Here is a 13,651-nt window from a genome sequence, read left to right on the forward strand (position 1 = left end):
AACGAAACAGTGAGGGATCAATTTATGTAAAAGCGTTCAAATACGGGATAAAGAAAATTGCCGCAGTCAAAAGTGTACCTATCTACTTTATTGTTTTTTTTATCTTTTTTTCAGGCAACAATAAACAATATCTGTCAAACCATAATCATATGACAACATTAAAACGTCAACGTCAATTTATTGTCAATAAACAAATGGAAGGTTTCATTTTTCATCTTTTCGTTTAATATTTATAATAATTGAATTAAAAATCACTTACATTGAAGTATGTGAGTAAATAAAAAAATGGCGGATAATGTTGATGCTGGAGCAAAGTTTTGGAAGTTTGACTTGAGAAGTATTGCGAAATATAGCCTTATAGGTTGTGTCGGTAAGCGCTCTTTGCAGTTTTTTTATTGTTTTCCAAATTATTACAAATTATATTCTGTTATAACAAATAGGTTCATGTGATATATAAAATTTGCGATTCAAATAACTTCTAAAATCACTAAATTCAAACAAAAAAACACTAAAACACGCCATTGCTATGTAAAGTAGTAAATTAGTTTTAGTAAAGTCTTTTCATACTATATAATAGCAATAAGAGTTAATAAATAAATAAATCACTCAGTACTTAGTTATTTGATAATTTATACTAATGTCACAATTCAGAAGAGGCTCAACCTTTATATATATATTTTTTTTATATCATAAGGTGGCAAACAAGCAAACGGCTACCTGGATTCGCCGCAATAGCGTGGCGACCGTTGCCCATAGACATCCACAAATGCAGATGCGTTGCCTACCTTTAATTAACGGAGAAGGGGATGCACAGAAAGAGGATATTCCTCCTTCCTATGCATCCCCTCTTCCGCCAAATTCACTTCCCGTTCCCATCCTTTTCTTATAAGGGAAAGAGGACTAAAATTAGGCCTTTATACAATAAAATTTATGTTTCCAATGTTTTTTTCAATATGAAATAGTTCTTGTAGTTATCTATTACTTATTTTTATTATAAAGAATTATCATTTTGTCCCCAGCATTGCTTTTAGGTTACATCCACTACAAATATGTTTCCAACTTGTTTGAGAATGACAGAAATTTCTCCTACCTCTCCGATCTTGAACGGGAGATGTCTTTACGAACAGAGATGGGTTTCTATTATTCATATTATAAAACTATTGTTGAAGAGATACCATTTATTGCTGGAATATCAAAGATTATGTACGACAAATTGGTTGAATACCCAAACGAAGTAAATGCATTCAATAGATTTAATATTTATCCAGAGGTAAGTTTTTTTCTTGTTTAGAAAAATATTTACGATCCATAAACTGTCCTAATACCTGCATATATTTGTGAAGACAATCTAATATGTGTGTGAAGTCTGGCTTAGGGCAGCATGCCAACGTTGTTGACTTAGACCTCTATAAAGGTACCTCGGGTGGAGATATGTCTGACAATAATCTATTTTTGAAACTGAACTAAGCACATTTTTGTTATCATTATAATAAAATAAATATAAACAAGGGTACAAACTAATTTCAAGCTTCAAGGAGACTTTGTCAGGGTAATAGGAGCTTAAATTTTTTGTGGCTGTTGCCCATTTCTCACTTCAAGGTGGGGACTTGTCTTAACCACTCTGAAGGGCTTCAAGCTAATCTATGCGGATGGCAGATAAATGATAAGAGTTAGCCATTTTTATACTAAGTTTATTATTTACTAGTTGTCGCCTGCGACTTTATCCACACAATATAAATAAAAAACAAATAAGAAGCCTGAAATTAGTACTACCAGACTATGTTTTACATCTGTACCAAATTTCATCAAGATCTATTGAGCTGTTCGGAAGATATCTTCAAACAAACATCCATCCATCCAAACATTCGCATCTATTTATATAAAAGAAAGTCGTCTTAGTTACACTATTTATAACTCAAGATCGGTCGAACTGATTTAACTGAAAAATGATAGGGAGGTAGCTTAGAACTAGGAGACCGACATAGGAACTTTTTTATCTTGTGTGCATTTTTTTTTATTCCGCGTGGACGGAGTCGCGGGTAAAAGCTAGTTTATAATATTAGTAAGATAATATTATCTTACGAAGGATTAACTAATTTGATTGTAATATTAAAAGATATTGAATATATCTTCCAGGTAGTAATTGGAACAATATACCGCTATTTCGAACCAGCATTAAACTCATCACATAGAGAATGTCATATGGTTGAACGTGACTCTGGTATGGAACCTGTGGAGAGTTGCGTGGGACTCGGTGTGCCAATTATTTTCTATTTGGAAACTGTTTGGTGGATGGCTGGATTAACTGTATCTGCACTTTTCTTGCACGCGTTCACACTTAGGTGAGTGAGAAGGATAGATAGTTTTTTGTAGTTTATTATATAAGGTTGAATTTGTGTACTCTTCTTACATATGATTTTTATGTGAGTGATAAAGATGAGTCTCTTTTATAGTAGAAAGTGCCAAAAAAGCTAGTTGTCACTTGATTTAAAATAGAGAAGTGACCGCAGCCTACCTAAAAGATTGTAGAAGCATTGCCTACCCTTAATTAACAGAGAAGGAGACGCACGGACACATATTTCCTCTTCCTTGGAGTCCCTTGGCAAATCCACTTACAGTTCCAAAGATATTTGTCACGACGGAAAAACTTAGTGATAAGCCCATCTAAAGAACCAAATTTTCAGCTTTGTTTTGTTGTATACAGATAAAAAAAAAATTATCTTTCCCCTGTCCATAGTGGAAACATATTAGGTGGTCTTATAGCGGTTGTCCAATACTTTGCCAATCACACGGAATGCACCCGAGTACAATGGGCGCCGAATGAAAGAGAGAATTTCGCGCTACCAATACTTTTAATACAAGGTTGGCTATTGACTGTACAATTAAGGGATAAGTCAAGGAAACACGGCTTACGATTACAGGTAATTGTGAATGCACATAGATGGCGCTATTTTCAATTTAAATGTAAGTTTTATTATCTTGCCAGATTTGCGCTAGTATGTTACGGTGACATTATAGACCAGTGTTTCCCAAAGTGGGCGATAACGCCCCCTTGGGGGCGTTTGAAACCTAGGAGGGGGCGATAAGGGGCCCAAAAAATGGGGAGCATCGAAATTAATTAAAGTAATGAAATTGTGGTTTTTAATTTTTAGGGCTGAATAAAAATTAGGGGGCTCTGAAATATGATTGATTTTCAAAGGGGGTGGTGAAAGAAATAAGTTTGCCAATCACTGTTATAGACTGACAAAGTTATTAGCCCTCTGATTCTTGTAGTGGTCTTGTTATTTTTTATCTTGTGCTTTATATGATATGCCAGTTTTTCCGGGCCAAATAAATTTGACTGACTATAGATTTATATTCTTTAATTGTGTGTTATACAGTGTACTAATTTTTGAATCAATAATCCCTTGTTTCAGATCGCAATATTTCTTTGCAACTGCCTCTGTCTTTTATTCTGGCAATTCAGTCAGTTCATATTCTTTGCTCAGTTATGTATCTATTTCTTGATGGAACAATTCTATATTATTGATACAAAAGTTCTCTCTATTTTCCTTCACTCCCACTTCTGTGGATTACATATAGCTATCCTTCTATTACAAGGCAATGATATGCTTAAATCCTCCATGTATACTTCCATCTTTATTGTTCTATTCATTTACTGTCTTTTCTTCAGTTCTATGAGAATTACTATTAAAAATTCTATGGATATGATTTTGGAATTCTTCCTAATTATATTCAGGTTCATATGTATTGGTATTGCTACTGTCTATTTGAAGTTATTCATCAGTAATTTCTTGAATGTTGAAGAAGATTCTCACATCTGGGATATGCTTTTCTCGAAATTTTCATCTAAATACAAAAACTTTCACACTCTTATTTATACATGCACTGATGTATTCGATTTCCTTCCGTTCTCTTCTATAGAGAAGATGTTCAGTACTTTTTTAATACCATTTATTATAATAAGTATGTGTAACATAATGAAAAAAACTTACGATGATGCGGTAATCGCAAGAGATGATGAGAAATATAAGAAGAAGAAGAAAGATGATGATTCAAACAAGAAGGAAAACGAAGAAACTGATGATAGTGGAATAGAGAATAACGCAGATAGTAAAACAAAGAAGAAGACTTCAAGCAAAGAAGATAAAAACAGTGTTAAGAAGAAATTAGAAGGTGGTTTAGATATAGTCATGTATATGAAATTTGATCCTGCGTTATTTTATAATTTGTCGCTTATGATGCTTTATTGGGTCTTTGCTATATTAGTTATGAGATTGAAACTGTTGCTGGCAACACAGATGTGTCTCCTGTCATCTTTGATGGTCACCAAAAATTATTACAGGTGAGTTTTTTTTTTACTAATAATATTATAGGATTAGGTAAATTTGAAACAATCTCTGTTAATACATCTGCAATTATAGATAAATTTTCTACCTTTAATGGGACAGGGAAGGGGACAAACTAAAAAAAACTAGCCAAATGCGAGTTAGACGCGCGTATCGAGTGTTCCGTACTAACCTGTGGGTATATAAGTAAAATTTAAGGTTATCACAATTTTTCCTTTATCTGTGCTATAAAGCCTTGCTTCGTACTAGGTTTCAATGTTCTGAATTCTAGGGAAATACCCTGTAGGTTTTGTATGCCTTATGAATGTCGAAAATTTGCGACATAAACAGCTGTGTGTGTTCTTTGTTCTTGTTCTTGACAGACGGACGGACGGACAACAAAGTAACCTATAGTAAAACAGTACCCTTATACGGTTCTGTTTTCTTCTTTTCGATGTACGGAACCCTAAAAGACATCTTGTCTCATCTTGTATCTTATTTTATATACCTTAGTATAATTTCTGATATGGCTAAAAGCGGAAACAGCATCATTTTATCGGGCCATATAAGTTTATGAGACTATAGTACAGTGTTTCCCAACCCTTTTTGGATCCATGTCCCATTTTTCAGGATGAACATGACTATTGCCCCCTTATAAATTTTGTTTAGAAATAAATTTCTCTCGAAGCCTAAATTTACAATGTTAGAGAAATAATTAAATACTACTTTTGACTGACTAGATCAATTTCATATAAAATTTATAAAAACGAAATCACATATATATAGTTTAAATGCAACGGATTTTTGTCTCTAAAACTTTTTTATGTACTTTTTAGCACTGGCTATCATTGTAAGGATGTAGCCCTAAGTTTTTAAATCTCCGAATTGCCCTCCTCTAAATCCAAATGTCCCCCAGGTGGGGCGTACACCCCACCTTGGGAAACACTGCAATAGTAGGTATATTACGTCAAATCCTCTTCAGAAACACTAGAATTAGACAGCAGCAGTTTATTATTATTATTAAGATGTAAAATGATGCTAATGTTTAAATATAAGTGGGTATTATTGTTTTTCAATTTATTTCTTATTTCAATGTACATTTAGGTTTCCTAAGAGAATAATGGACCGTTTGCCTGTTATCTGGTTGATGCTTCTTTTACCCGTCGGTCGACAACTTGTGGATAATGTGACTCGAGAAACAGCTCATATTGGTTAGTTAAAACATAATAACAAAACTACCCTAAAGAGTATATTTGTCCTAACTTTGTTTATGTATTAAAAGGTGGTAAACTAACAAACGGCCATCTGAATTCGTCGAAATATCGGAGCAACCGTTGCCCATAGACATCAGCAAACGCAGATGCTTATCTTGAATCAAAGGAGATGGGGACGCACAGAAAGAGGACTCCCCTTCCTATGAGACGCATAGGAAAGGGAGTCTCTTCCATCAATATCACTTCCCTTTCCTACTCTTTACAAGAGAAAAGGGAAGGGAAATAGGACGTAAATTAAGCTCACACTCATCGGATATCTCTATTCTATCCCTTAACCAGTATATGGCGACTATAAAAACATTTGACTTTTTTCAGTTATTGCTTGAGAAATGTGCGATTGAATGAAATGATTTTAAAATAGTAAATATTAAGTTATGTCAATTATTTTGAATTTCCGAGTCTTAACTTGAATTCTAGTCTGTCTATGGTTTAGGATTTTAATTGGATTTCAGTATAGTCTCGTTCAGACTTAGATAATAACTCTTGTTTTATAACTGAGGTCCTCGTCTTTAAAACAGGTGAGTTTAGTGACTACCCACAAGAGGAGATGTTGAAGTGGATATCGAGTGACGCAGGTTCAGGTGCATTTGCCGGTTCCATGCCCATTTTGGCCACAGTCATGTTGACTACAAGAAAACCTATAGTAGCACATCCTCATTATGAAAATGTAGGCGCTAGGTATGTGGGTATTTTAAAATAAAATCGATAGAATCGAATATCTTACTAATATGCGAATGTTTAGATGGATGGATATTTGTTTGAAGGTATCTCAAGAACGGCTGCATAGATCTTGATGATATTTGGCACAGATGTAGAACATAGTTTAGAGCAGTGATTCTCAACCACTGTGCCGCGGCACTTTTGTGTGCCGCCAAATTTTGCAAATATATAATAATAATGCGCTGTGTACACATCTCACGGGGAATCCCGAGCTTATGTGCTGACTTGCTGCACACGCACACTGTGTCTGTATTTCTTCACATAAAAGAACAATGGCTGATGAATGGCAAAAGAATAGTTGAAAAAAAAGCAATTACCGTCTAGAAATGTCATATAGATACAATTAATTTTATACAGTTGATAAAGTATTTATGCAGTGTGTTGTAGTTAGTAAATAATTTTTATCTTTTTCTTTGTGTGCCGCCAAATTTTGAAATCGTTAAATATGTGCCGCAACAAAAACAAGGTTGAGAATCACTGGTCTAGAGTCTTACTGTTTTTAATGCCGCGTGTGTACTCGAGTGTGACAGCTAGTAAAGTATTATTTTAATTCCATGCGGACGGAGTCCCGGGCGACAGTTAGTTTTATATAATTTTTCAATTCTTTACATGAACGCATTTAATATTTTATTGATCATTAGCCAGTGAAAAGTAGACAGACGACTGACTTAAGTTCTTTTGGGCGAATTAAATTAATATTTCATTATGTATTTTAGAAAAAGGGCATATTCTGTATACAAAGTGTATGGAAGATTTACAAGTGATGAGCTTTATGAGGAATTGAGGAATTTAAAGGCATCGTATTTAATAGTTGAGTCCAAATACTGCTATGGAAGAAGCAAGTAAGTAGTCGTGGGTTACAATTGTTGCCATTTCTATGGCTCCTACGAATAAGGGCCAATGTGCAAATTGACAACTTTACAGGAGAGACTCTCAAAGTTTCGACCCTACAGGAAAAGATGCTGCATTTGTTGCAGTGTATTTGTGTTTAGTTCATGTTGTTACCTAAACTAAAAGGTAACTTTTAACATAAAAAAGTTAAAATCATCAATTTGTTACTTTGGCCCTTATTCATAGGACCCATGGATATGTAACTTGCCTATAAGGCCCTAAGTCCCTCTATATATAAGTCCGTCCATAAGCCCCTCTACACCTAAAACCTTCTATAAATAAAACTCCCTACAGCTAAATTCACTTTACAGATGAAACATCTATAACTAAGCCCCCCCTAAAACTAAACCCCTCCATAACTAAATCCTCCTATTAATACTACAGCTAAGGCCACTCTACAGCTGAACACTCTATAGCTTTCCCTTTATAACTAATCCTCTATATAGCCAAGCCCCTTTATAACTGATCCTCTCTATAGCTAAGCCCCTTTATAACTGATCCTCTCTATAGCTAAGCCCCTTTATAACTGATCCTCTCTATAGCTAAGCCCCTTTATAACTGATCCTCTCTATAGCTAAGACCCTTTATAACCGATCCTCTCTATAGCTAAGCCCCTTTATAACTGATCCTCTCTATAGCTAAGCCCCTTTATAACTGATCCTCTCTATAGCTAAGCCCCTTTATAACTGATCCTCTCTATAGCTAAGCCCCTTTATAACCGATCCTCTCTATAGCTAAGCCCCTTTATAACCGATCCTCTCTATAGCTAAGCCCCTTTATAACTGATCCTCTCTATAGCTAAGCTCCTCAATAGTTACGTCCCTCTATAACTAAATCCCTCTATAAATAGTGCTAAGCCACTTTAAAGCCCCTCTATAGCTAAACCCCTCTGTAACTAAGCCCCCTATAGCGAAGTCCCGCGTGTTACAGCAAGGGTTGTTCATTCGCGGACATCTGGGACATTGAAGAGCCAGCATTGGCGCGTTTGCCACAACTTTGCAATTTGCTACTAACTGACAATGTGGATCACTTCTATCCCGTGTTCAGGAATCAACAGTACGCTGTGTTTCTTGTACACGACTATAGTGTCAGGTGAGTTTTATATAAGACTGTTTTATTATATTAAATATGTACTTTCCACGTACTAGATGAAGGAAAACATCGTGATGCAATTTGCACTAATTTTTTTAATAATAGGCCACAGGAATTCGCCAAAATAATGAAGTGACCGCTGCCTATTTATATCCGCTTAATGCTTTGCGTTTCTTTAACCAACAGAGGATATGCACAGAAAGAGGACACTTCTCGTCCCTTGACGTCTTCTCACTTGTCAAATCATCTTCCCCTTTCATTGTGAGGTGGGGAGGATTAAAATTAGGCCTCCGTCACGCACTCTCATCAGACGAAACGCATAATTCCTTCCACTTGACGCTTGTCTCCTGTGTAGTTGAGCTGGCACATTCATGCAAGCAGGGCCGGCGTTAGGTTAGGGCGCTACTGGGCCATAGCCCGGGCCGACAGAAAGGGGCGCCAAAATTTACGAATTACACAGTCTTATGTAACCCTATTAATTAAAGCCATGGTAGAGAGGGGAAGTGGTTGACTGAGGCCTAGTCATTGTTAGGCTCTCGAGCCGATATATTATTAAAATAAATATACTGTATTTATAATTAGTGTGCAATTTCAGATATATGCCACGAACTTTTTCTACTTGACGTTCGTCAAAAAAAAACGAAGAAATCAAACGCTAATTTGTATATTACTATAGTTGGGACATTCTAAATAGGTCACATTTGACATTTGATCAAAATCCAACGTAACCTTGCAAAGGCGGGCATAAAGTATTTTTTTTTTAGTCGGAACTACACAATTGCTCACCTTTTTTCAAATTTAGATTACATAATTGTAATCATGTCCTTCGAACGTCGTTTCAATGTTGCGTCAGTTAATTCTTTTTCTTTTTAAACAGGATGTTTAAAAATCTAACGAAATACATCGATATTTTATTACAGCTGAATTCGTTATAATATTTGATTTTCGAATCGATTCATTCAATTTAATCGATGTTTTTAAATAGTTCATCTCTGAAGCTAAATTTGATATCAAATGTGGCCTATTACTTTGGCTCACCTATAAGCTTGTATTTATTTATTGTAACTTATATATTTTCCTACAATAAATTATTTAAACCATCAATGTAATAGTCTTACCAAATATAGTCCGACAAAGTTATCTGACTCTGAACATAATGGTTTCCATTATGCCAGTAAATTAGCGCTGACACACAACTGGCATAACGTAAAAAACTCACTCCAGTGGGTCAAAACTGTCCAGGCATTAGTGACACTAAATGATAGGTCACTAGCGCCCTCCTCTTAGTAACTAAAAAAGATTCTCAAGGTCCTTTTCGTACTGTATCTGTCAGTTTCTATACCCGTGTAGATTTTATATTTTCCGACAGAACTAACCGTATGCAGCGTTTCTCACCGGGCCAAATAAACTTGTCCGACTATATTTAATTACTCAATCAGTCGTGTTTTGATGTGCTTACCATTTGTAAGCTTAGATTAATATAAAGTTACTGTTAAAAGTTAATCGATACGAAGAATTCTTCAAAGGTGTACTATATTTTTCTCAAGATGTTTTAATTTAATGCCTTTTACTGAAAACAAAATGTTGCTACTGGAATTTACTATTACAAAAACATTTCAAATTACTGTAACTCTTATAAATTAATGTAAATGTTGTAAAATTATAGTTATTGAAAGAAAAAATCTATTAATAGTCATTTAAAACTGGAAGCAAAAACTTTTTACCCTTTTTAAAAAACTTTTTACCCTTTTTAAAGAAATTTTGCGAACTAAAATAGTTAAATTAAATGTAGAGAAATCTGTGACTATTTATTATAGTCGATATTGACAGTAGTGGCGTTATTGTAGAGCCAAGTGGGGCGACAGACCAGGGCGCCTGCGGTGCACCCTAAAATACCTCTTTTGAAGATTTTCCTAAATGCCAAAAAAAGGCGCCGCAAAAATCTCGCACAGGGCGCCAGAAATGTTAAAACCGGCCCTGGATATTGACAAATTAAAAAAAACTATAAAAATTAATTTACTTAACTCGAATGAGAGGAAGTACAGTTTCATAAGTAAATTTGATCTCTTATATTCAGAGGTTGTATTGATATAGTCGAACCTGGGTAAGCGAGAATCCAAAAGAACGGAGTATTTTTCTCGGTTATAGAGGTGTTTCTATAACTAGTGCAGTGTTTCCCAAAGTGGGCGATAACGCCCCCTTGGAGGCGTTTGAAACCTAGGAGGGGGCGATAAGAGACCCAAAAAATGGGGGGCATTGAAATTAATTAAAGTAATGAAATTGTGGTTTTTAAGTTTTAGGGCTGAATAAAAATTAGGGGCGCTTTGAAATATAATTGATTTTCAAAGGGGGCGGTGAAAGAAATAAGTTTGACAATCACTGGTCTAGTGTCTCACTTATAGGTAGCTATATAGGTTACTTGATTATCAAGGTACGACTGTATAATTAAAAAAAAGAACCGTAGAATTAATGTGAAATGTGAAAATACCGCATTTAAAAAAGTAATTTTTAAGTATTTTTTTTTTGTTTTATTAATGTGTAAATAAATTCAATTTCTTTATATTAGAAAATATGTTAATTTAAAAAAAATAGTGATTTTAAATATCAAGTATTATGTGAAATGTTCTCTGGGAATTAAAAATATAATTTAGTAATAATAATAAATATATTCTCCTAAAAAATATTTTTTATTTATCACCAGAACCTGTTGAGATAATTGAAATAAAAGAAACAGAAAATAAAAGAAAATTAATTGACAACATTTATTCAGATATTCTTGGACTTAAATTGATAACGTTTTTAACACGATTTATAAATTAAAAAAAAAAACAAATCCAACACAAACCATTGACTTTGTCATAGCATTGTTGTAATTACGTATTTATTCCGGTTCACATAATTCATATTTCTCAATACATTCCAATAACCAAGCTATTGGCAAAGCTTTTAAATGCTTCATATTATATCTTGGTTCGTACATATCTTTGAAGATAATATAATGCGAACATATTTCCAGTTTCCCGCCTTTTTTAGCATGATAAGGAACTAATTTCTCATTTTCCGGTATAGATTCTGGATTTGGTATTCTCCGTAGAACTATACCTCCTGCGTCTGTTATTAATTTAGATAATGTCGTCTTATTTAAAATCAATGTTTTTGATACTTCGTAATTTGTATTAAAATTGTGTAAATAAAAATGACAACCGTTAAATAAACCCGGCAGTTGTTTATATTTATTATATCTTGATTTTTTAGGACCATCGTACTTTGTTGTACCTACACCTCTTATTTCATACTCGTTAAAATCTTCTAAATGATCTTCTGAGCTTTTTATAATCCAATCGGTTGATAAAATCCAAACACCATAGACTATACCTTGAAGTACATCAAGACTGGTCAAACATATACCGTCTTCCGCGTCTACTAGTAAATGTGTAATCTTCTTAGTGAATTTTGACTCTATACTAACATTATTATGGTGTTTTGCTAATGTTTTTAATTTATTCTGTACTGTACGGTATTGTGTGATGCAGTAAACTCTTATATCATCGTAATCAAGTTCCATTTGTATTGAAGATACATTAGTTTCGTTAGCTGTTTGAGTTTGAATTACATTTTCCATAGCTATTTCTAATATTTTTTTCATTTCATCAGTAGCTAATCGCATTGGTGTTTCACCTTTATTATTTTTAGCGTTCAAATCTGCTCCGTGGATTACTAATTCGTTAACTATCTCTTTATGATTATATCTCACTGCTTCATGTAATGGTGTCTCATTATCAGGACCTGGTACATTGACAAGGGTTTTATAACTTAATAGCAATCTTACCATATCTAATCTCCCACTTTGAACGGCTTCATGTAATGGTGTCCAGCCAGCATGATCTTTTGTATTAGAATTTGCACCTTCATTGAGTAATTCTTGTACTTTGTCTATTTTACCGTGGCGACAGAAAACGTGTAATGCTGTTTCACCCTTTTTATTACGTTTTTCTATGTTTTTTAATAGTTTTTGTCCTGTAAGTGTTGTTTGTGGAGACATTTTCGATGTTTCATTTTCTGTTGATTTTTTTCTTAATTCGCGGTTAACTTTATCTTTGATTTTCGAAGCGTTTTTTTTAGTATTCCGAGTTCCCCTTATAGTAACATTTTTGTTGTCTTCTTTAGATGCATCTATTGGATTCGTATCTGTTTTAAATTGTGAAAATATTTTGTCTAATTCTAAAGTTGAGTTTACACTTGCCTCTAAAGTATCGTCCTTATACACAGGCTGGTCTAATAAAGGTAAATCACATGTTGGACATTTGAATAAGTCCTTAATATGTTCTTCGCAAATTAAATGGAAACAACATTTCAATGTAACCGGTTTTTTGCACAACTCTTTACAAACACGACACGTATAGTCTTGTTTTACAGCTTCTAATGCCATTAAAAACGAATTCATGTTTGCTGAATTCATACTAAAACACAACTTTATGATTTTTTTTATAAAATACGATAAACAAAACAAAATTGTTTTGTAAGCGGGTAAATTTACAAATTACAAGTTGGATGTGTCTTTGACAGATGACAGTAACATTATATGACAGTCTTTCTTCTGTCTAAAAATCAAAACATTGTGTATTATTCTCTAATTAGGATATATTTATCTTTTTTTAATATGAAATAATTAATTTTATGTTCACAACTCTTAAAATGCCAACTTAAGATTTAAATTTTTGTTAGGTATCATTAATTCCTAAGTTTAAATGCATGAATTAGCTGCTCACTTCTAACTAGCTGTCGCTCGCGACACCGTCGGCGCGGAATTTAAAAACCGAAAGTAATAAGTAGGTAAATAGCCTATGTGTTCTTCCAGACTACGTTCTACATTTGCGCCAATTTTCATCAAGATCCGTTGAGCTGTTTCGGAGATACTTTCAAACAAACATCCATCCATCCAACTAAACATTCGCGTTTATAATTTGAGAATAAGATAAATATTTTGCGAATGAATCTATAAAAACCAAACTGGAATACTTGGACCGAAAAGTTATGATACTTTTAAATTTTAGACTGAGTGAAATCTAAATAAGACGTTTTTAATTATATAAAGGATGAAAAAAAATAGTGGTATTTTTCAGTACAAATTCATTTATTTTTAATAAATTTGTGACGGATTAGGAATGGAAAATTAACATTGTTGCAATTATCATTCTATTAATGAAAATAAAACAAAATTCATTCACAAAAACAATGTATTAAGAGATTAAAAAATAAGGCTTTATACAAAAGAAAATCCGACCTGTCCGACAATCGGATACAAAAAGTTTTTCTTTTTCTACTAGAGTTATATTGCACAGCAGC

General features: G+C 33.7%; 2 protein-coding genes across 2 annotated transcripts; one reads left to right on the top strand and one right to left on the bottom strand.

Annotated features, from left to right (window-relative positions):
* The first annotated feature begins 235 nt into the window (after positions 1 to 235).
* On the top strand, positions 236 to 9,179 carry LOC106709388 (probable C-mannosyltransferase DPY19L1). The gene is made up of 10 exons (XM_045684996.1): positions 236 to 370; positions 1,020 to 1,270; positions 2,137 to 2,342; positions 2,738 to 2,921; positions 3,417 to 4,345; positions 5,433 to 5,539; positions 6,121 to 6,280; positions 7,039 to 7,164; positions 8,144 to 8,305; positions 8,901 to 9,179. The coding sequence occupies exons 1-10, from the start codon at positions 286 to 288 to the stop codon at positions 8,926 to 8,928; spliced, it is 2,238 nt and encodes a 745-aa protein (XP_045540952.1). The 5' UTR covers positions 236 to 285; the 3' UTR covers positions 8,929 to 9,179.
* Positions 9,180 to 11,176: 1,997 nt separating this feature from the next.
* Positions 11,177 to 12,824, bottom strand: LOC106709395 (BRCA1-associated RING domain protein 1). The gene has a single exon (XM_014501198.2). It carries the CDS (start codon positions 12,762 to 12,764, stop codon positions 11,187 to 11,189), a length of 1,578 nt encoding a protein of 525 aa, XP_014356684.2. The 5' UTR covers positions 12,765 to 12,824; the 3' UTR covers positions 11,177 to 11,186.
* Between the last annotated feature and the right edge of the window lie 827 nt (positions 12,825 to 13,651).

This window comes from Papilio machaon, chromosome 28 (genome assembly GCF_912999745.1).
Source record: "Papilio machaon chromosome 28, ilPapMach1.1, whole genome shotgun sequence".
NCBI classification, from domain to species: Eukaryota; Metazoa; Arthropoda; class Insecta; order Lepidoptera; family Papilionidae; genus Papilio; species Papilio machaon.